Source organism: Diadema antillarum, unplaced genomic scaffold, assembly GCF_040938485.1.
Source record: "Diadema antillarum isolate AM-2024a unplaced genomic scaffold, OU_Dant_1.0 seq00001206_RagTag, whole genome shotgun sequence".
NCBI classification, from domain to species: Eukaryota; Metazoa; Echinodermata; class Echinoidea; order Diadematoida; family Diadematidae; genus Diadema; species Diadema antillarum.
Window position 1 is genome coordinate 872909 of NW_027271999.1, and position 23145 is coordinate 896053.

The 23145-nt window shown below is 39.4% G+C and overlaps 1 protein-coding gene across 1 annotated transcript in view; it reads right to left on the reverse strand.

The window, feature by feature from the left end:
• The window catches only part of LOC139744724 (NADPH oxidase 5-like), an 85253-nt gene extending 64072 nt beyond the window's left edge, over positions 1 to 21181 (reverse strand). Inside the window, exons 1-2 of the mRNA XM_071655147.1 lie at positions 20641 to 21181; positions 12455 to 12605 (exon numbers count right to left, since the gene is read on the reverse strand). Of these exons, the coding sequence (XP_071511248.1) occupies positions 12455 to 12605; positions 20641 to 20823 (334 nt within the window). The 5' untranslated portion in view covers positions 20824 to 21181. The remainder of the gene's footprint in view (positions 1 to 12454; positions 12606 to 20640) is intronic.
• Between the last annotated feature and the right edge of the window lie 1964 nt (positions 21182 to 23145).

Sequence of the window (23145 nt, forward strand, 5' to 3'; positions counted from 1 at the left end):
ACTGAGAGCCCAAGCCAAACACTTTCATTTGAAAACATTGAATAAAAGCCCCCTGGTCGGAATCACATTTCACATAGTGCTCGGAGATTTTAATTCGTGGATTAGATGTAAAGTTGTGAGGGATTAATGTAGCACACCATTCAAAACCATTCTCAATCCGCGTACGAGTCATTTCGCGAGTTCAAGCCGTACAGCTGCGATTGGTTCAGGGAATTTCTTTCTGCGTCGCAGCATGAAACCGTATTGTGAGCTCTCTACTCGCTGTATAGCATTGTGATTTTCTGAAGCGCCGCTAATGAAGGCCGGGGCGGTCATAATCAAAGGCAATTTGTTGGTTGTTGTTTTGTTTTTTCTTTTCTTTTCTTTTTTTTTTTTGGTGGAAACTGCTAATTCTCAGAGTTCGTTTTCCTCGCTCAAAACAGCATTCCATGCGCCACTGGATGCAACCAGGCACCGCTGGTTTCCAAATTATTTACCATTAGCATGACTAGGGATATTTGCTATTTTTTGCCTTTCGTGCTTTCTCCTGTTTAAATGTCGACTACAGCTATTACGTGGCGCAGAATTGCATAGTGTAGTCAGGAGTTGAAAAGTTACATCAGTGCAGGTTTTTATTTCTCATTTGTTGTTGTCTGTTTTCTATATTTGTTTTTAGCCAGATACTGCTCTCGGTGCACACATCGAGATACCTGATATCGGCGATAGATGCTACAGTGTTGATTCATATATATAGCTTTAATATGTTGTCAGAGTAGTTTCAACTGTAGAACTTGATGTTGAAGGCAGGCAGGAGGAAGGGCAAATACGAATGAACGATTTTTTATTTTTTTTTTAATCGCGAGCAAGAAGATAGCTTGCCCAGCTACATGTATCAGTATTAAAGGGACACCTCTTACTTTGGTTACATTCAAGTCATCGTTGATTTTCATAAAAATCAAATGAAAATTTTTAGAGTGACGAGAAACTAATGTCTGTCCTTGCTCACTTCTCAATTCTTAACTTCATAGACAATTGGAATCAATTCAATTCAATTCAATTCAATTCAATTCAATTCAATTCAGTTTACTTTCACTTTTCCATGACATAATATATAAATGATACAAGCTATTACAAATTATCTTGAGCACAAATTGGTCAACTGAAAAATAGAAAATAGACTCTCAAGGTAATAATTGAAATGAAAGCTTGTATAAGTATAGATTCAACCAAGCTTGTTGCTTAAACTATGTTCTGAGCGGGGGGGGGGAATGAGGGGTGCAGTAAAATCAATGCTACATACATTGTGGACAACTTATGCATTGCGCAAAAACTTAGACTTTCTTGATTACAAAAGTAAAATATAACGTAGTTCAAAACAGAGCAAACATCGTAAAACAGAAAGGACAGAAAAAAAAAACATCCACAAACACAAACACAGAAGCACAGCAACGTGACATGACTAGTTGTAAGTGTAAATGTAAATGTAACTGCCTATATCCTACAAGCTGCAAATGAGGAACCGGAACATGGCCAATCAAGGAAGTGGCCCGAATAGCTGGTGATTCAGTGCACCTGGAAAGCTGTGCTGATAAAGTGAAGTAAACATGCGTTTCATTATCACGGGATGATGATGTTCGCATTTGTTATGGCTCAGTAAGATGCACTACTTCCAGGACCTATCTGGGACTCAAAAAGAAAAGGATTCAGCTTGCACTTAGAAGATCACATACAGTGAGCGGGCTTTGGTTTGTTTTATTTTTATTCGCAATCCAAAGAAATAAAAATATAGGGCAAGTGTACATGAAAGTATTTTGAGCTGATAAAGTCCTTGGGAGAGGTATATGAAAGTCATTAGACTGCCTGTGGGATAAAAGATGATTTGTTTCTTTTAAATAGGAAATGGAAGATACGCAAGAGTGTATCATAATCATAAGCAAACATGAATTGCCCCAGCTGAAACAAAGCAACAAAATGCTGACCATGAGATCTCCGAAAAATGAAATCATTGTCGACAGGGACACCAAGAAATGTAATTTCAGATGCATTTTCTCAAATAGAGTGTCATCAAATATAATATCTGTTTGTCACGGCTTCTATCGTATTGCTATAAAGTATGCTGTTAGTTTTCTGAAGACAGGACTCTTATCTATTGAGTAGTTTTTGCAATATATCTTCCAATGGGGAGGGTGAGGACGTGAGACGTAAATGGGTGAATTGTTCAGTTGTTAGTGAATGTTTCCTGTCATTATGTCAGAACAGTTTACATCACTGGAGCGGCACACACACACACACACACACACACACACACACATATATATATATATATATATATATATATATATATATATGCAAAAACACACACAAAACACACATACCAACATATACATGCCCACAAAAGATCTGAAAGAAAGAATTCTCATAAGAGGGAACAAGAGGAGCGTAACTGGAGTGAGAAAATGACAACGGACTCCTAGTATCAAAATGAAGAGCTTTGAACGGGTGCACGTCACGAGTTCGACACCCACGAATCATGCAGCTCACGAGTCATAAAGCCCACGAGTCATACAGTCCATAAGTTTGACACTAAGCAAACAAGGCCCACGAGACCGACACATTACGCCCCGTGTTGTGATGTCGAACTCGTGGCCTGTTTTTACCTAGTGTCGAAGTCATGGGCCTTATTTGCCTAGTGTAGAACTCGTGGTCTGCATGACTTGTGGGCTTCGGTCTAGTGGGTTGACCCCTTTTGAACTCTAGTCTTGATCCCACTGGCAACGAGAAGGAAAGGAAGAGGGAAGGAGATTGAGTTGGTTTTTGTTGAATGAGCCATTGTGGGCGAGATTTTGACGGTTGCAGTCCAGAGACATATAATCGACCCATGAAATATATATATATATATATATATATATATATATATATATATATATATATATATTTATTTTTTTTTTTTTAGAACTCGTGGTCTGCATGACTTGTGGGCTTCGGTCTAGTGGGTTGACCCCTTTTGAACTCTAGTCTTGATCCCACTGGCAACGAGAAGGAAAGGAAGAGGGAAGGAGATTGAGTTGGTTTTTGTTGAATGAGCCATTGTGGGCGAGATTTAGACGGTTGCAGTCCAGAGACATATAATCGACCCATGAAATATATATATATTTATATATATATATATATATATATATATATATATATACATATATTTTTTTTTCTTTTTTTTTGGGGGGGGGGGGGGAGGGAACCCGTTCTTTGGCTTGTTTAAAATCGAGTGCTCATATCCGGGTATAGAGTACAACTGGCACATAAGAAAAAAAAAAGAATGAGTACACCCCAAATAAATTCGACATTAAATTACGTCAAAACTAGAATAATCAGAACAGACTCTTGCAGAAATAGGACAACTTTGGATTTCGTGTTTGTCTTTAAGCGAGTATTCCACATTCAAATTGCAATCATGAGAAAGTAGATTTGTTTCGCTTTTTTTTTTTGAAGAGGGGTATGTTAAAGTGTAACTTTATCCATGATATCGCCAGCGTATGATAATGGTCAGCAGGATACTGGACAACCACAACTATTTCGTTCCTTCTATTGACATCTTTACGTAAACAAATATGAGCCAACACTGATGTTTCTTTGTTGTTTTTGTTCCTTGATGTATTCTCATGGTCGGACATCCGGGTATTTTGCGTGTCACGGGGTCATGGATAGCGGTGGAGTGAAAACAAACAGTCGCGTGAGCCTGGAGTGGTAACGCTGTACGTGTTTTCTGCCGGGGGCGCCCCGCGAGCATAGCGCTAGCGCAAGCTGTAGTACTGTAGCTGTGCGGGCGGAAGGATTAGGCCCTAGGCCTACTCTAAATTAGGGCACCCTAAGCCTACTACAGTACTAACGTTAGGCCTATAGACCTACCTGAAGTTTCTATGAGGTACTAAGTAAGCGTAGATATCGGGGTAGGGCCTACTCAAAGAGGTTCTAATTGCACATCTGGCCATTTTGTCGGGTCGTTGATCCAGAGTCCTGCCGCGATTTCATACGGGCACAGGTCCAGTCCGACTGCCGTCAACATGACAAAATACCGCGACCGATCGATCGACAGGATCCAGATTATTAGAATATTGCTGGCAAGACATGGTGCATGTATCTCATGAATGATGGCACAAATGACAAAATGAATAATGAAAAACAGTCCCCATGTATATGTCTGCGTAGAGTTGCACATAAATTATACGCGTCGCACATGCACAGCATGCAGTATGCGCATTATGCAGGCTTAGCGCTTGCAAGCTGTTTGTTTTCACTCCAGTCAACCGGAAGTGACGTGTAGCCGACCGCAAGAATATTTGATGGAAATTGCGTACTATTTATTGTTTGTAAGGGAATCGGCCTCGATAGGCTTCATACGGCCTTTACTGATCCCTCACGTGCTATGTCTGTTTGTATATTTTTCTCTTCTGTTTTATTGTGAACGTGATGTTTTCTTTTTAGCATGTGAAATAAATTTGAATTTGAATTTGAATTATATCCTCACATACATGTGAGCAAGAAAGCGCGTGTTCGTGTATGTGAAAATCTCTCTGGGGCTGCCAAAAGTATTTTATTAAACTCTAAGTAATAGTTTCCGTTAGACCTTGTCCTCATTTAAAAATAAAAGAATACCCTGGGAGTTTCACTGAATGAGTTGCTTCTCGCGCTTTCCTAGTTACAGGCAATAATTGCATTCTGCTCTAATACGCATTGTTTGATGTACTTTTTTGCGGGAACATCGGGACTTGCTTCATTACCCTCATCACCACTAGTATCCACAAAAGCGGTTTTTTTATTCCCGCACTTGTGGTCGGTCACACACAAAGGCTGAAAATATTCGTATTACATAGGAGCCTACGTACATCATCAATGGATGTTTCGATTTAGAGGTCAGGCTTGCTCGACAAAATAAGAATGCACTGAATCGTATCAAAATGTGGGGCAATACTGAGTCTTGGATATGTTTTATTAAACATTATAGAGTTGGCGGTAGCTTCAATCAGGTCTGTCGTGTTTTCAATTCCCAATTCTTTTCAGTTTGAAGAGCGTCTATACATTGCCTTTTTGGAGCAACTCAATCTGTGTACGAGATTATGTATAAAGAAAAAGTTATACGGATGATGATAAGGATATACAGTGTACATGTGTAATTGTATTTATGTATATGACTATATAGGATATTCCGTTTAACGAAGCAAGACTATCATTGTCAACACGTGCATCAATTTCCATTGACCCAGAAAAGAATAATCTTTGGCGAAATCACCTCGTTCTGGAGTAGGAAGAGGAGGAGGAAAAGTTGAAGGAGGAGGATGTTATATGGGGTCGGGGACATCGGGAACTCTTTATGACAAGGATCAGAAAGGGTGCCCGAATGAATCTTTTATAAATTAGACGCAAATGAGGCCTTCTTGTCATAACTTTGACGGCTTCATCTTTTCAGCGCAAGAAGAAGCATCTCTCACAGATCAACTGCTATGGTAAACAAACGTTAAATCATTTACATCGTATGTACTAAAAAAAGAATACAGTCGGACTTTCTGCAACGATAACCTTAAAAGAAGCAAAGCAATCAAAATACAATTAATTTCAGCGTTTGCAACAATAACCTATTACCTACATTCTGCAGAAAACCGCATTCGATTTGCTTCTGTGGTCACAGAGAAATGGGGATATTTTGTAAAGCCCCTTCCCTCCAAGGTTTGGAAGGAGACGCGCTATCCATTGTGATCTCTCACAAAAAAAAAAGTCTTTCGAAAAAGTGACTGCTTGTTTGTTTTCATGTTGAACTAAAGGATGAAGAATGAATTGCATCACAAAGGATGAAGATTTCTGAGATTTGTGAAAATTAGTAAGGTGTTAAAATGAATGATTAAAGAAACATATGGAAATTTAACTCATTGAAGACCAGATTGAAGTCGTATTCCATGTTGAATTCCTGTTTCATAATTTCTTTTTCATTTTTCTCTCTTTGTTTTTTATCAAGATGATCAAGACAGCAATATTTCCATATTTACAAATTTGCATATTTACATACTGATATAATGTTATGCACATCATTTATTGGTCGCCCTGTCAGATGTGAGCAAAACATTTTAATATGCTAAACTTGTGCAAAACTTGGGAGAAATGGACCCATACACGCATTACAAAGATGACTACTGAACCAAATTGAATGGGGTTTTCTACAAGATGTAAGGAAAAAGTTAAAATTTCATACCCTGAAAAAGCATTTAGATTGTGTCATTATTTTCACAGTTATTAATGCGAAAAATTGCATTGTATTTTTAGGGGGGGGGGGTACATACTGTATAAGGTGAAGTATTTTTCAGTTGAAAATCTGTTCCTCTCATTTTCACACTGGATTTACTTGTGTCCCTTGCAAATCTTACCAATAGTTCTATAACTGTTAGGTACAACTTTTATAATGATGTACAGTTAAGCCTGCCTTAGCGGCCATCTGCCTATAGTGGCCATCTGTCTATAACAGACCTGCGGAAGAACAGACCCTGGACTGAAGTATGAGCTGTGCTTAAATAAAGGAATGAAACCATGTTAAAGACCGTGCATAATCATAGCAGCCACCCATCTAAAAACGGCCACTTTTTCATCTCCCTTGCGTGGACGATATAGACAGGCTTGTCTTTATTTTTAATCTGTCCTTTAGTCTGCCTTCTTCATGTGATTGTTATCAAGAAAATTAAGGGCAATAACGCGCTCATCGTGTCGTCAGACATACATCTATTATTAACAGCTTTGGCATTTTAACATGTTTCCTTTGATGCTGATGTCGGTCTAGAAATACTCCTCCCTTCTGTCAGCCTGCAATGTCTTTGTCTGTCTGTCTGTCTGTCTGTCTTTGTCTTTTTGTGTAGCTGTACCATGATCACTTATTTAATTTCAAAGATAAGCGCATGACGTTGACTGCCAATGTCAATATGAACCACAATTTTTTTGACGGCATCTTTTTTATCCCATCACTAACAATGGAAGAATAGGAACAATTAATGAAACAAACCACCTGCAGTTCCGTTTGATTTCAAATAGTTGATATCAAATTCTTTCGATTAGGATCTATTTCTTTCCAACTATTTCAATGCAAACAAAAAACCCAACAAAATAAAATGTACTTGTTGATAAGCGAAGAACTTGATGAAACTCATTGATTACTAAATTCGTATGATGATACAAATGCCAAAAGTCTGATGTAACAGTTTCTTTAACCTCTCTTGACTGGAGTGAACAACAATGCATTGCATATATCGCCTGCAATTCGAGAAACACATCTTTTATTTAAGCAAACTGTGCACAACCTACGGCTCTACACTCAATGAATTAGTCTTTTAACCAGCCAACCTCTTGAAAGATAAGTTTTTCTTTAGATAGTGTACTAGCACCTGTCCGAGTCACGTTTTATCCGCCATGAACGAGACTACATGGACAAGACACATGCCCTCACATCATCTTACCATCAACAACCTCCTATGGCATCAAATACATTTGAAGAGTATTAGTTTCTGTCATCCCTTGCTAGCGTTTGTTTTCCATTTTCCCCTGCGCGCTGTCATATTATTAAGCGGATACCATCGTTCATTTAGCTCATTCCCTTCAATAAATAAGTGCCCGTTCACAGCATGCCCCTTTCAACCAAAGCCCTGATTGTAAGCGACGCTCGCTGAACAGGTTACAGGGCCAGCGGGACGCGCTACGCTCATGTGTCATTCGTTGTAAGCGGTGCCTTACAGGTCTTCGCTATTCATAAGATCTGAGCACATCTCACAGATTGAAGTAAATGCACGTCCACTTTGTCACTTTTGCACTCCGCTCAAGAGCTGCCCGAAGAAGTCACTGTACAGATGAATCCATGAACATGAAATGAGTAAAACTGATCTATATCGCGACCTATTTCTCTCCGTCGTCCCTTTCCTTTTCCCCAGTCTTTCTAGCTTTGCTTAAAACTCGCATAGAAATCGCAGAAACAGAATGTGTGTGAATAACTTCCATTCGAATACCAATCCAAATTTGCCCAGGGAGGTGCTATGAGCATGGAAGGGTGATATTTTAAATGTCATCCGTTTAAATTAACCGTGGTAGAGTTTATTGCCTGTCGAAATTTCGCGGCAGCTTTCCGATTTTCCCAACGACAAAGAACATATATATTTCAAGCATATTAACAACAAAGACTATTTTTGTTGCCTTGCATGAAAATTGGCTGGGGGATGTGCGGAGAATTATGGCCCGTCAGTTTTGTGTAATTAGAGTAATTTGAATGACTATTTGTCCAATGCTCTCTAAAGGTTGATTTATGGAGGCTCAATCGACGTAGCAACATGATGGAATGTATCCCCAATCATACCGCAGTGAGAAAAGGCGCGCGTTGCTTTCCCGACGCCGTCAATCGATCGCCCCGATCGATTATTTCGCATTTTTATATTTGCTGATCGTGCGATAACGTGTAACTGAGTAAGGTGCATGATAGAACTCCTCGGGGCGAGCCCCGGGAGCTATCACGCGCTTGTTCCTTCTACACTCACATTCCAACAAGACGATAAACTCCTTCAACTTCAATTTCTCCTTCGGACCACTCTTGAATTTCCGTCTTGACGTTTGTTTTTCCCTCTGTCTGTCGGCAAAGATTACTCTTTTATCTTTTCAATTTTCTCGCAGAGTCCTCGTGATTGAGGAGCCAAAATAACCCTTTCAAATTGACGATTGCACACTCAAAGCTTGCACTATGACTGCTAGAAATCGTATGCTCTCTTCCATTCATAATGTCAATTCTCGACTGACATTTACATAAGAAAAGAGAATCGCTTTACATTTCCTGACAAGAAAAGATCACATTCTTTATACTAAATGAAAAGTAAAAATGTCCTTCATTGCACCACAGTGCATTGCGATAAGTTACACCCCACGATTACCCCGATACAATAGAACTTGATTGGACTATATGGTCATAATATTAGAGTTAAACATTGGTTAATGTATTACTTCTATGATAAACATACCATAAAAATGTAAGTGCATGAAAAAAAAATATTTAAAGTCATGTTGAAGTCCTGTTGGATATTTGATATCAAGTTCCTTCTTCTTCTTTTTTGCCAGCAGAAAAAAATGACGAAAAGCCACTCCACCCTCCCTCCACGAGTGCCTTGTTATGGGATTAGCTATCTAACACTGATGTGAAGTTCTCGAGTTAGAAAAAAATCGTGAATAATACGGTTAAAGTGTATTCTGCACATTAAACATTAAATTCCAAGAGCTTTCAATATCATGCTTGATTGTAAATCTATTCTGTGTAATACACACACACACACATACACACACACGCACACATATGCATATATACATATTGTATATATATGTATGTATATATATATATATATATATATATATATATATATATACGTGTGTATGTGTGTGCTTGTGTATGTGATAATGATAATAATAATAATGATACATTTATAAAGCACATTTTCCATAACATACATGTTCAAATGCGCTTTACCAGTGGGTTATTAATATTAATGAAGCAAGTGAGTTTTTAGATGTTTTTTGAAGATGATGAGAGATTGCTGGTTGCGGAGAGTTTGGGATAGTTGATTCCACAGTTTGGGAGCAGCAGATGAAAATGCTTTATCACCAAGTGTCTTGGAAGTTGGATGATTCAGTGTGGTACCTTATGTGATGTGCATACATATCAGTATATTGTAGTCTAATAATGAGAAGTACTGTGATATTATATATTATTATACAAATTTAATCAAATACAATTATAACTTTACATGTACTAAGTAAGTGGTTTCCATCCATGTGTTTGTGTGCGTCGTGCACTTAATGGACTTTACAAGGACTATTGAACTGATGTTAGTAGACCCCCTAAAAACAAACAGACAAACAAACAAACGAATGGAGAAGAAAAGACTGATGAAAGAGATACGAAGGGAATGAAGTTGAACCGTGAACTTTGAATTATGAACCTTGCTCTCCCCCAAGGCGTAGTGCCGGAGAGGGCTCTGCTGCTGCTATTGACCATACAGTAATCTTAACAATGATCAAATTTCTAGGTACGTCGACAAGAGATGGGTCACTTTTTAGTCGCGACAAAGTTGTAACAAACTGCGATTCCACAATTCTTTACTACTCCAGACTCGTATACCGTGACTGACGGTTGACTGACATCTGTTATACTCTTCCATGCCCTTTTATCATTTTTCGTTGTGGCATTGCTACACGAATGATTGAAATATATTCGTAGATTAAAGTTCTAAAAGTACCATTTAAATGTCAAATGTTTTTAATCATGTGATGCGTACCGATAACGAAAAAGAAAAGAGTAACAGTGAGTAACCATTCAAAACATGCAAAGTGAATATGTTAAGGCCGCTACTTCATAATACCGATACACACATAATATGAGTCAGTTGACATCGTGCTTTAATAGTAAGGGATTAAGCCATGCGAATTGAAGTTCGCCTTAAGTTCGCGTCAACACGGCTTTTCCCTCAGCTCCACGTAATGTGCAGCACGATGTGAATGTCATGCAGACGCTCAGATTACATTGTGGAAACCGAGAGTACCGTCTATGGGGAACTATTTTCTACCCTCCTGTCAGCCGAACCTATCCTCCTCCTCCTCCTCCTCCTTCTCCTCCAGGGCTTCCCCTGGTCTATACAGGAGTCACCAGGAACCCATCAGACACACCGCTTATTATCAGGCCTGATCGCATTGGGATTTTGGGAAATTCTGATTAGCCAGAGGCAGCGTTAAAGTGACTGTATGTATCTTTTTCCCCCTTAGCGTCAAGAAGCATGCCTTTTTTCTACACTACTTAGAGGAGCCTGAGTTTGTTTGCATACTAAAGCAGTATAGGTTATGAGCAACTCTCAATTTTAATGGGAGGACATCCCAAGACGCAAGCTTCACCACACCCTCCGTACATCCTCCCTACCCCTCCCCCCCCCCATCATCACTATTATCAAATCAAGGACTGATTCAGACTATTTTTTGGACACACACAAGACAATGACAATTCGTTTGTATTGCAGTCTAACGGAACATACATCGACATAATCATCCTACACCATTAATCGAGTCACTCTTCATTACGATCGAGTCATTCAGCTCGGCGATTGATTTGCTGCTTTTATCGCTTCCTTTGTGGCTGTGACAGAAGGTCATTAATGTGATATGATCAGGAAGGTGAGAAATAATAAATCTGATTTACTTCGCTAAAAGGTACTATGTGGAAGGTCGATAGAAAAAAGTGACCAGTCGAATACAAGATGCAGCAGATTAGATTCCTCTTGTAAGTCAATTCGAAAAAAAAAACTTCCTACAGTTTCTGATGGCTTTAATGCCGTCACGATGCTGCAAGCTTACCTGTTTCTTTCTTTATTATTTTTTTTTTACAAATTTCAGAAATGCAGGCCTACTGCAAAAGTCAAAATTTGGAAAAGCAAGCGTTTAATAGAGAATAGTAATTCACTTGTAGTTAGACTAAGAAATTAAATTGAAAGTGTCCAATTTGGAAACGTAAAGAAACGACGATATCCTTAATTTTAAGTTGGATACGTACGAACTACGTAAGCGCACGTCATTCGATTAAAAAAAAATGAGACAAAAGTCAGAATCGAATATGTGTGCTTCAACTTCAATTTCACTTTCTGATCATTTTTGTTTCACTTACGGGGAACAACTGAGTCTTCTATAGTGTCAAATCTATACAACTGTTGTTCCAGTATTTGACAAGAACAGATGCGTACTCCGTTAAGCTATAGGTTTACGTAAGACAAGTTTTCGATGCGTTTGCTGCCTGTAAGTGGATGTGTTTATTCGCTGTCTGCAGAGAAGTTAGTGAAGAGTATATAGCGGGTGCCTTAGACACAAAGAAGTAATAAGCACGAAGATTGGTTGGATAAACAGAGAGAAAAAGTAAAGCATGTATGTATTTACTGTATTTTGAGGATTTTGAGACAGAGATAATGGCGCTAGGACAGAAATCATTTCAGCTTGTGCGTTTTACGAGTCGACACCGTTATTTCTTAGTTTACCTTTGTTTAATCTACCAGACACGACGTCGCAGCGATAGAATTATAGGAGCACTTAAGGCGCGCGAGTTTCTGACGGACATAAAGTAATAGCCAGCGATCAGTTCAAATAGAGGAAGGATGTCTTACGTAATTTTGTTTGTAATGCTGGTGTCCCAAGTCTTCACGGTATAATGTACCTCTATTTTTCAATTCATGTGTTCAAAATGGATTAACAATGATGTATCGTATGGCAAGAGTGTTAAGGCGCGAATAAATCTACACAGGGGCCAAGCGCTGATGGGTGTGCGGTCAATCAACGTGTTTACACTTCGTCCGCGTTTGGGAAAATAAATATCGCTTTGAAAGATTAACACTGCCACCCCGGAAGTGCCATTACGTATCATAGCAAACCATGAATCACTTACCATCGACATCGTACACGCTGAAGAGAAATCGTAGTTTATCAACCGGGTCGCCCTTCGTTAAGAGGTACAGCCCCTCCATCAGTTCGTCCAGTGAAATATAGCCGCTACCATCGGCGTCAAACAAGTGGAAGAATCGCTCGGCGAAGAACGACTACAAAGGAGAAAATGAAACAATGCCTACAGTGATAGATTAATTGTTTTCACATCTTCACTTTTTGATTAACACCCTTTTTTTATTCCTCTCAGTTTGCAAGTTCTTGAAAAGAAGTAAAAACTTATATTTGAATTCTCATCGGTTTACGCTTTCCATGAGGAACCAGGTTGCTTCTTGACAAAATATATGATTTCAGGGAAGTTATAGCTTTATTAACACACCTTAGACATAATAAATATGTTGCAGATGCTCTCCTACAGCAAGTCGTCTTGTAGTTACTTATAATCTTAAAAACTTAGATAAGTACAATGACATAATTACGCAAATAAACTACTGGATAGGTTTTAGGGGATTTGGCTGAAATATCAAATCTTATAGGTTGCTGAATTATTAGAACTAATTGGTATTCTAAAAAGTCAAATTTTGAAGTGATTGTCAACTGACCACGGTATCATGTGATTCTATTCTCTGTCTAACACCAACGAAGTTACTCTAATTCAATTTTTAGCTTTATAATAGATTACGAAAGGTCTCGACTCAAAGTTTTTAAGCCTATTTGATTTATCATCCCGTCGGTGATATCCACCGTGTATGCGTTCATTATATATGGAAGATACAAAGTGCTATTCTATCAATAAGGATTGAAGTTCAAGGTAGCTGTAGTTACTTTGCACTTGAAATTTTTTAGTTTGATTTTGGTTTTGGTTGTCCGACGTTGAACAACTTTGATTGGGATAATGGAGAAGGCAGCAAACATGATATGAGACGTATGTATAAAACTGGCCCAAACAATGGCGAGAGGATTTTAATCAGGGGCGCATCATTAGGAAAAGAAAAGTGCGCCATCGACGTCAACAAGAAGAGATGAGGCAAAGTGCCAGACATGACGCCAGATGCCAGATTTAATCCACATGTTGTCTTTGGGATACCAACACGGCGAGGTATATATACGATTATAAATGCGATACATTTCTACTAAATATGCATACACAGTGTGTGCGCGTGTGTATCTACACTAGTGTACTGTTCTTTTACCAGTCTCCACAGTCAACTCCTTTGCTTATACCGCTATTACGAATGTGATTCTAATTCTTTTACAGTTAATACAATACTTTTCGACGTTTGCATTCTCCCACTTCAAAATTGGTCATTTCTTTACAACTGCAAATTTCATGTATGAACGCACTTTTTGTTAGCATTTGTGAACTGCGTCTAATACAAGCAGTGCTTTTATATATCAATTATCGTATTTGTTGTATTTGACAACTTACACATTCAATATTCTGATATGCTTATGATTTATACGTAAAACGTTGAATATGGAACAATAAAACAAACAAATAAATAAACCCTTACTAGGATTTGTTTGTCTTACATACTTTAAGATCACAACACCAAAATAATATAGAAATAAAAATAAACACAATAATTTGAAGAGCATGAAGTTTAAAACAAGAGCTGACATCAAGAATATTGATCAGTTCTCCTTGGACCTGTCGGTAGTTAGGTGTACAAAGAATGTCATCAAATCAAGATAAAATAAACTCTTCTATTGGTATAATAATTACTCTATCAGCGCTACATGACGTCTCCCCGCCATTATTTTACCTGCCATTATACATGTGTTTGTATGTGTGTACATGAGGCTGTCTGTCTGTGTGTGTGGATGTGTGAGGGTGTGTATGTGTGTGTGTGCGTGTATGTGTGTATGTGTGTGTGTGCGTGCGTGCGTGTGCTTGTGCGTGCTTGAGATGATGATTGGGTGGATGTGCAGGTTTAGTATGTAGGTGTTGTCGGAGTTTCTTGTTCTCCTGTGCGTGCGTAAGTAGCTGTCCATCTCCATGTCTGCATCAATTATTAGAAAGAGACAGCTCGCATTCAAAGTGTGATTTGTGAGCTATTTGATGTCATTATTAGCTCGCAATCTGTAGGGTTACGATAATATTTTATGACTTTCGTGAGTTCTATTGAATGTGACGAAGGCAGGCAGGGAGAGCCAGCTTTAAGATTTGATGGAAAATGACGATCAGCCGACGGTCTTTACCGGATATTAAAAGTGTGCGATTCAATGTCACTAAACAGACTTGCTGATATTTCCTTACAGTATACATACATGCGGGGAAAGTAATATGTCATACTCCGATTGTGATGTAAATGAGGGCTAGGGGAGGAGGATTTATCATCGCACAATATTTGTCATTAATCATCGCTGGTTTTCTAACGCCATACGGGTGTACCTTTCATTTTGAAGTCTGACACAGTAAAGAAGTGCAGCGTGGCTTACGTGCAACTCACAGGAAGTCAGTAAATTTCGCGATCAAAGAGCTAAATTTCACAGGCCTAAGCTCAGGTACAAACCAATATGAATCGATTTTCATATTAGACTTGATTTATCGATTTACTCTCTCTGTGCACTTATATTTCAAATATTCTCTCTCTCAAAAAAAAAGATGAAGGCACTCTGCGTGTCATTCCCTTGTCCCTGTATTCGCGGCAGCCAGCAAAGGCGCGTCTAGTTTTCTGCTCCTCTGTTATAGAGGCGAAGTCCTATATATTAAACTATATCGGTTGAGATGTGGGTTTTTGCTGAGAGTTATTCAACGGTGCCGCATTTAACAGGCAACTGCTCCTTTGTAGGCAACATTTTTTTTTCTTTTCAACAATGGCGAATAGGGTCCCCCGCCACCTCCCGCTCCATCAAAATGTCGTATTAATGACGAGGAAATGCGTTCCAAAATTCTGCTTGTGTGTGAGTGTGTGAGTGTGAGTGAGTGTGTGTGTGTGTAGGTGCTGTTGCTGATGTGTGTGTGTGTGTGTGTGTGTGTGTGTGTGTGTCTGCGAGTGTGTGAAACTGGAGGGAGAGAGAGAGGGAGGGAGAGAGCGGAGACTTCAAACTGGGCATAACGAAAGCATCGACACCACCGCACAGCCCGCTCTCTGCTGCTATTGACCATTTCCCGCTCTTTCGAGCTCGCTAGGGCGTCAAAAAATTGATGCTAAGCAGTTACAGCGACATTACCAGGTTAACGTTCCATATAAGTAAATAGTTCCCGCTCATAAAAGGCATCTAAATCCATACTAGTCTCTTTTATCATGTTCTTTTTTGGGGGGAAAGTTTTGAAGCATTGGGGCCAACCTCGTTTAACCAAGGGCAAAATTTGCTTTCAATTATTGTTCGTCTTGTCATGTTTCTCCACAGGTTCAGACGGAGCAAGCTCAAGTTACAAATTATGTAATTTCCCGCTTTGTGGCAGGACAATGCAGTGAACACCTGTACGTGTCGCGGCGGCGATGCGCTGTAAGGCACCGTAAGAAGGCGAGCAACCGGTGTTAAGTGATGACCCCGTGTGACATTTCGTTGCCGGGCAGCGATGGGGAAATGACGAAAAATTGATTTCTCCGCATCGATTCGAAGTCTACATCTGGCTGATGGTTTTCATCAGTGTCTAATTCCTGTAGTTTGCGTGTCAAGACGACAAAAAGGATGTATCTCCAGTCACTGCTGGCGGCACAAGAATGCAGTTCTCCTGCATCTTTCACATACTCACACCCCCCCCCCCCACCGAAAAAAGATACCGTTATTGTTTCGAAACATTGTCCTTGTCGAACTGCGAACAAGCTTACAATGAATTCGGTATCTGGAAACGAAGAAGCTCGTTTGGTTCGTTGTGTTATGCTTTCGCACTTCTGGAAAGATGATGGACATAACTCGTCTTTTTTTTTCAGCCAGTTTCATCACAATGCACTTTATACCACTCGAATCGAATCTCGTTTCGTTGGGAGATGGAATAGGAGACATTGGCCTAACTGTCTGCCTCACAAATTGCACTAAAATACCCATAAACCTCCGCGTGGTCGATGTATTTTGGAGCAGTTAAAGCTATTGGAAGTGATGTATGATATGACGGAAATTTATGACGTTTGTCATGGAATATCAGCAGTACTTTGACAATATAGATATGACCTGTTTGCAATAGATTGCACAGTTCCGGCCTTAGCGTGTGTGTTTTTCCCTCTCTCTCACCGCTGTAAATTAGTTAAGTGTTAGTATTACCTGCATGGGTGACAGAGAAAAATGTATGAAATTCACATTTACTGCCATGTGTCGATTCTTTTGTCTTAAATATTCCAACTTTTATCTTTATAGAAAAAACAAACGAGCATACATTCCACTGAATGCATCCTGGGCTATATGAGATGCCTTTTAATACTAAGTTCGGAGTCTGACGTCCCGAAGAAGCATTACAAATTTGAGACATGAAGGCACCATGGATTCAAACAGGCCCTTAGATAAAGTCACTTAACCCTTTGGGGAGGAGCTGATTTTACTATACCACACTTTTCCCACAGACACCTGCCTGAGCATATTCGAGACTAGTCTTCAACGGATTAAAGAAGATCGATCGAACAATTATGATTGCTTAATGCACGCTGCATGTGTATTTTTGTCCACTCTTTGTTGGATGGAAAATAAAATGAAATTGAATTGAATCGAACTGAGCTGCAGAAATGTTTTCTCTTTTCTACAATGGTTCTGAGTCCCCTCGTAAACTAAGTTTGATTTATATATGTATGTATGCATGCATTATCTCTCTCTCTCTCTCTCTCTCTATATATATATATATACAATGTATATATATATATATATATATATATATATATATATATATATATAAGTAACAAAGCTGCAACAAAGTTCATGCTGTATTCACCAACGGTTTATTTCTTCACACAAATTTTGCAGTATATTGTTATGGCTTAATTTTGTTATTGTTCTCTCAGTATCAACACTTGAGAAAGGGCGGCGAGACGCTCGAAAATTTGTGTGAAGAAATAAACCGTTGGTGAATACAGCATGAACTTTGTTGCAGCTTTGTTACTTATCTTTTTATCTTGCCAACACGTGGACTACCTTATCAACATATATATATATATATATATATATATATATATATATATACACATATGTTTAGGATATGCAAATGCATATATAAAAGTAATGTATACAAATATATAAATTAGATAAATAATCTATATAATTTAAGTAATAACGAACGAATAGGGACAGTTGTTTACGATGATTTAACTATTTTGTTCCTGATTTTGTGGCTATCTGCACCTTTAGTACACGGACATAACATGCAGAAGTAATGGCTACTTGATTTCGCGTTTGACATAACACATCTTGTTCAGCACGCCCTTTTCTATTCCAGCGTTATACAATACTCTACGTGGGTTGATTTCAGGTTGTTTTTTTTTTTCCTGCAAACCATTACACGTCGGTCTTGGTTTTAATACTGTTTAGTTTCTGACTGAACAAGAGGGTGTTTATGTTATGTGAATGTGTATGTGTGTGTGAGTGTGTGTGTGTGTGTATGTGTGTATTTGTGTGCGTGGGTTTGTGTGTACGTGTGTGGGGATGCATGAGCAAGTGTGTAGGTTAAACCCCACGCACGTGTGAATCTTGACGTGGAAAATTGGCGACTGATGCGGCATCTCACGTTCGTATTGCCACCAGAAAAATGATGCTGGTTGTAATCAGCCTGCGGGTTGTAAGAGGAAAATGTCCCGGGTAAGTTCTCCTCGGGATGTGACAAACCCAGTGGTGATTGTCACTTGCTATCTATCCAGATATCGCAGCTTCTCCGGCAATGATAGTCCGATGGGAAATCGCCTCGGCGTTAATACACCGTCAGGGTGGTCATCCAATGTTTGATAGCTTTTCGTACGGAAACTATACACGGGGGCGGGGATATATAGGGTAGCCTACATCCTGTACGTGAGAGGAGGGGGGGGGGGGGGGGGGTAAAGAAGAGATTATGAAGGGTGCAGTGGTTTATGCCTGAAGGTTGTTTGGGGGTTTTTAACTTGTGGTAACTGACCAGTCAGCGCTTTCCTGAGGGTAATTGTCCAATTGGGAGTTGTTCAGCGCCGTAGACGTAAGTCGGTTGAATTTTGCTGATTCTTAGTGGAACTGATGACGAATGAATGCAATTTTCGCCAGAATGAAGCCGAAAATGCAATGTATTCTTATTCTTCGACATTTATACACACATACATATACATGTGTATATTTTTCATTACAATAGTATATATTATGTTATGTATATATATATACATACATACATACATACATACTCATTTAATGGGTTTCAATAATCATAGAAATTTCCCATAGTTTTTCTTGTTGGTACAGTAGTAGTAATGTGAGGTGTTAAAACCTTAACAGGGGTAATATGAGTGACAATCTTGATAGTCTAGTCTCTACAATTTCTAATACCATGCAGTCCTCCTCGATTCATTTTGGAAAAAAATACCCCTAAAGTTTAGGGAGCATGCCATCAGATAAAGACAGTTCTGAGAAAATCGACTTTGAAGTTTGGAAATCGTCAAACGTGCAGCAGATTAGGCAATCAGATAATTAAAATATATGGCTTTCAAACACCACATAGTCCTGCTTCATAATATCTGAAAAATTTCGAATTTCGATACAATCTCAGACAATGAAATTTGTCATTAAGATATAAAATATACGATACCATAGAGTTGAATATATTATATCAATCAACTTCTCAAAAACTCATCCTGTTTTTTCAGCGGTATTTTCCATTTTCACAGTTTTTCTTTTTTCTTCAAAGTATTAAACATGATGACTTGTCACAAATACAGCCTATATTTCCTGAATTATGAGTGAATTGTTTGAAGAAGAAAAAAACAACACTTTCTTGGCATTTCCTTCCTTATCATGCATCTGATAAACATACCGAGGAGAATGATTTGTTGTCACAGCATTCCAAAAGTATTCATATCCCAAAGCTGCCACAGAGGGTAGTGAACAGTGTGTTTTCAACACCATTAAGGCTGACATATATTTCATAGAAATCTCCTTAATAGCACAATTTTTCATCACTTACAATGTTGGCCGATTTCTTTAAAACGTATTAGTCTTCATGCTGGTTAGAACCCTTCCAAGACCATCACACTCTCACGATTGGTTTAATGTAATTTTCTCATAGCAATCATTATATCAATGCGTTTTATGACATGGGTGAACAAGTTGCCGCGAATCTATCCTCCTTCCTTAGAGGTGCCCATCAGCCACATCCTACAAGCTTAGCCTTTTGAGTGGGTACCTCCACCTTTTTTTTTCGCAGAGTGTATAAATACGATTGTATGTCTCTTTTTTTTTTCTACTGATCACATAGACATGAACATGAATATGTTGTTATCTCTGGCAGGTTTTGTATATTTTCAACGACACTCATGTCAAACTTCACATATTTCTTTGCATATTCTGTTGAAAAAAAAATGAAAATAAAGTTTGAATCAAGAATCAAGAATCAATGCTCATGCCTTATTTCACAACCAGAATGTCCACCATTCTAAAACGTGGTTGACCTCCTATCATAACAGAGGCGCTTCTCTTTTCGCCTCCGTCGGGATGCGCATGAACAGAGGAAAGCCTGAAACTTTCGGCCTTCTTTTCGCCTTGACACCACGGTAACTTCATATCACACCCTGATATAAACGTACCATTTCGAGCCAGATCAAAGGCATCCGTAATGTGAAAAGAAGGAAACTATCAGTTCAATGGCAAATGATTCAACATTACAACTGCAAGACTTAGGAACAACGCGTAATACTATAGGTTTAGGAAGATGTTCTTCCCCTAGCATCTTTCAGAAACATCTAAACAGTATTATTTGCATTGTAACAATACCTCATAGCGATACCTGCCTTGAAGGGGCTAGAGTGGCTCAATGTGTTTGGGGGGATTTAGATACATTTTTTTTTTGAACTCGTTGTTTTGGCCTCTTCCTTTTTTATTAATTTCTCCATTATCCAATTTGTGTCATTGTTTTCATGGTTATCATTATTCTTACAACTAATTTCATTGATATTGTTGTCATTGTCAATATCATCACATCACTGCTATAATAAGTCTACTGTCGAAAAACTTGACTAAGGATTAAGAGGGTCGATCTTGTAAACTCATTGTTGCCTCACTTCTCTACGTGTGTGTCGAACTTACCTTCTTGATTCCCAGAGCCATCTTGAATTCATCCTCGTCGATTTGTCTGTCCTCCCCGGCGATCTGGCAAAACTGCTTCTCGGCCCAGGAAAGCCACTGCGAGTCCTCGTCGGCCGGTTGGGCGTTCCCACACACCGTCGAGAACGCTAAACTGGACTTTCGTCTCGCTGTTGCCATCTCCATTATTCCAAGTTTTCACTTTTTCCCCTTTTCTTTGCCAAGTCGATTTCTTACTTTTAAAACAGTCCAGCAGTGGTTCATCAAGTTTGAAGACAGATAGAGAAACTGTCTAGGTCTGCTCCATCATTATGTTTGTTGTCATATCATTTGTGGTTGTTTCAATTAAACGGAGAATCTCCAAGAAAAAAAAAACACAGGGAAATGCGCTCTGGGTAACTCGTGTGGAACAAACTCCCTTTTTCTTGACTGTTTCCGATCATTAGCGATTGCCGATGTGATCGTGCGACGAGAGTATCAGATGAACAATGAATAACCATCAAATAATTCCTGGTTTTGACGATTGACGAACAACCTGCGGAAGATAGGGAGCGAGAGAGAAAAAAAGAGAAGAGAGAGAATTGATGCATCAGTACGATCAGGGGGAAAAAAGGTGAGTTTCAGCGACGTTACTCACGCACTGCGTCAACACACATTGGCGGGAATAGAAAGTATGCGAAAGGAGAACCATGGTGTAACAATTACGGACTCTGGCACCGCAGAACCGCGCAGAAACGCCTACCTAATTTATGATTGCGGGGGCGTCATCCGCTAACTTTCTGATGCTCGTAGTTGAATCCGTCAGGCAAATATGAAGGGAACATTGAAGTATGTCGTAAGCATTACAGAAATCGGTGGACACAGAGTAATGGTTTCTTTAAAGCCAACTGAAGTCGTTACGGATATCATATGATCGTTAAAGTTATGATAGACAAGGTGTAGTATTATGATTAAAATTAAATTGCGCGGGTGACGTTTTGGTTGAATCTGCCGCACTTTGTTATTAACTGGCCTATTTATTCTTAATCAAGTTTGCAACAAAGTGTTTATCCTGTAATAGATAGGCGCCATCTAGAACAAGAGGCAAGTTGGCGTGTACGATTACTGGCCGGGGAAGGGATACGGGATACCGTGGCGGCTTGGTCTATCACTCACCATAAAGTCATGGTAGACGCACGCTGATAAATGGGGCGTATCTTGCGTTTCGCAAGACTGTTTACTACCCGGTTCGTTCTCACTGCGGTGCGAAGGGATTTACATTAGAGCCCCCATAGTAAAGCACTCTGAGGCCAGACTCCCTACATCAACCGCGGATTACCTCACAAATATGGTAACAGAAGTAATTAATCAAGCTCGGACGGAGTTCCCCCGGTGTCTGGGCGGAGGGACTCCGAAGAAAGTTTACAAACAAAACGACACAATGGGGGCGGGAATCACGACAAACCTAATTGGATTGCACGCGAGAGGTCGCCTGCGATGAAACGCCCGACTCGGTGGTGGCGCTCTCATGACGCTATGAGCACTGATCATGTGATCTGCCATAGCGCCATCCTCCAAATCGCCTCATAACATTGCTAGCCAGAGTGTGCGCCACAATGTCGGTAAACAGGTGATGAAATGTATTCACAATGTAACACAGAAAATATTCAGAACAATATCAGACGTTTGAAGATTTACCGCCTGTCAATTGCCTGTGAGAGAAGTATAGCAACCAACTGGGCAGGTTGTTATCACAAATTTACAAAACTACAGAAAAAAAAAAGAAAAGGATTCTATCCAGCCACAGATAATACATTGTAACAACACAAGTCATGGCAACTTTAATCCCCGATGGAATAGCAAGCATGTGAGAATTCTAACCATTTCCAATATGCCATTCTACACGGAGAAGCAACAAACCTTCCAGGCTAAGAATGACAAGTTATGCCCCATAATCTTAGCTCTATTTGAAAGAGAGGGAGAGGGCAGGAAGATGAATAAATAAAATATTTTTTCTAAATATAAATATGTTAAGCTCCATGATAGTTCTGCTGTTCACTGTCAGTATTTGAATCATGCGCCCCTGTTTGTCAGTATCCTCCCAGATGATACGAAAGCTATACAATGACAAACTCTTGGGCACAAGGCTACCTCCTGGCGGATCTTGTCATATTGTGTTTTTGCCATTACGTTGACGGTACTTATTTCCCGCGTAAGCCGTCAGCTGACATTAGGCTTTAGCTAGTCTTATAGCTGGGTTGTTGGCCGTCTTCTATGGAAAGGAAAAAGAGGCCCTTCTGAGTACACTGCTCTTAAATGCTGATCTTCTCTTAGACCAGGGACTCCATATCGCTTTGCGAGAAATATTTTCATGGGCCCATTCGAGGGGTCTGTGCCCTGCTCGCGGAATAGGCCGGCAGGGGCATATCAACTTTGCCGAGCCGATTTATTAATGTTATGACCAGCTGCTTCACCGGATGTTACACCTCTAAAATTAAGAGAAGAAAAAATGTAAGTGATAAAAGTCAT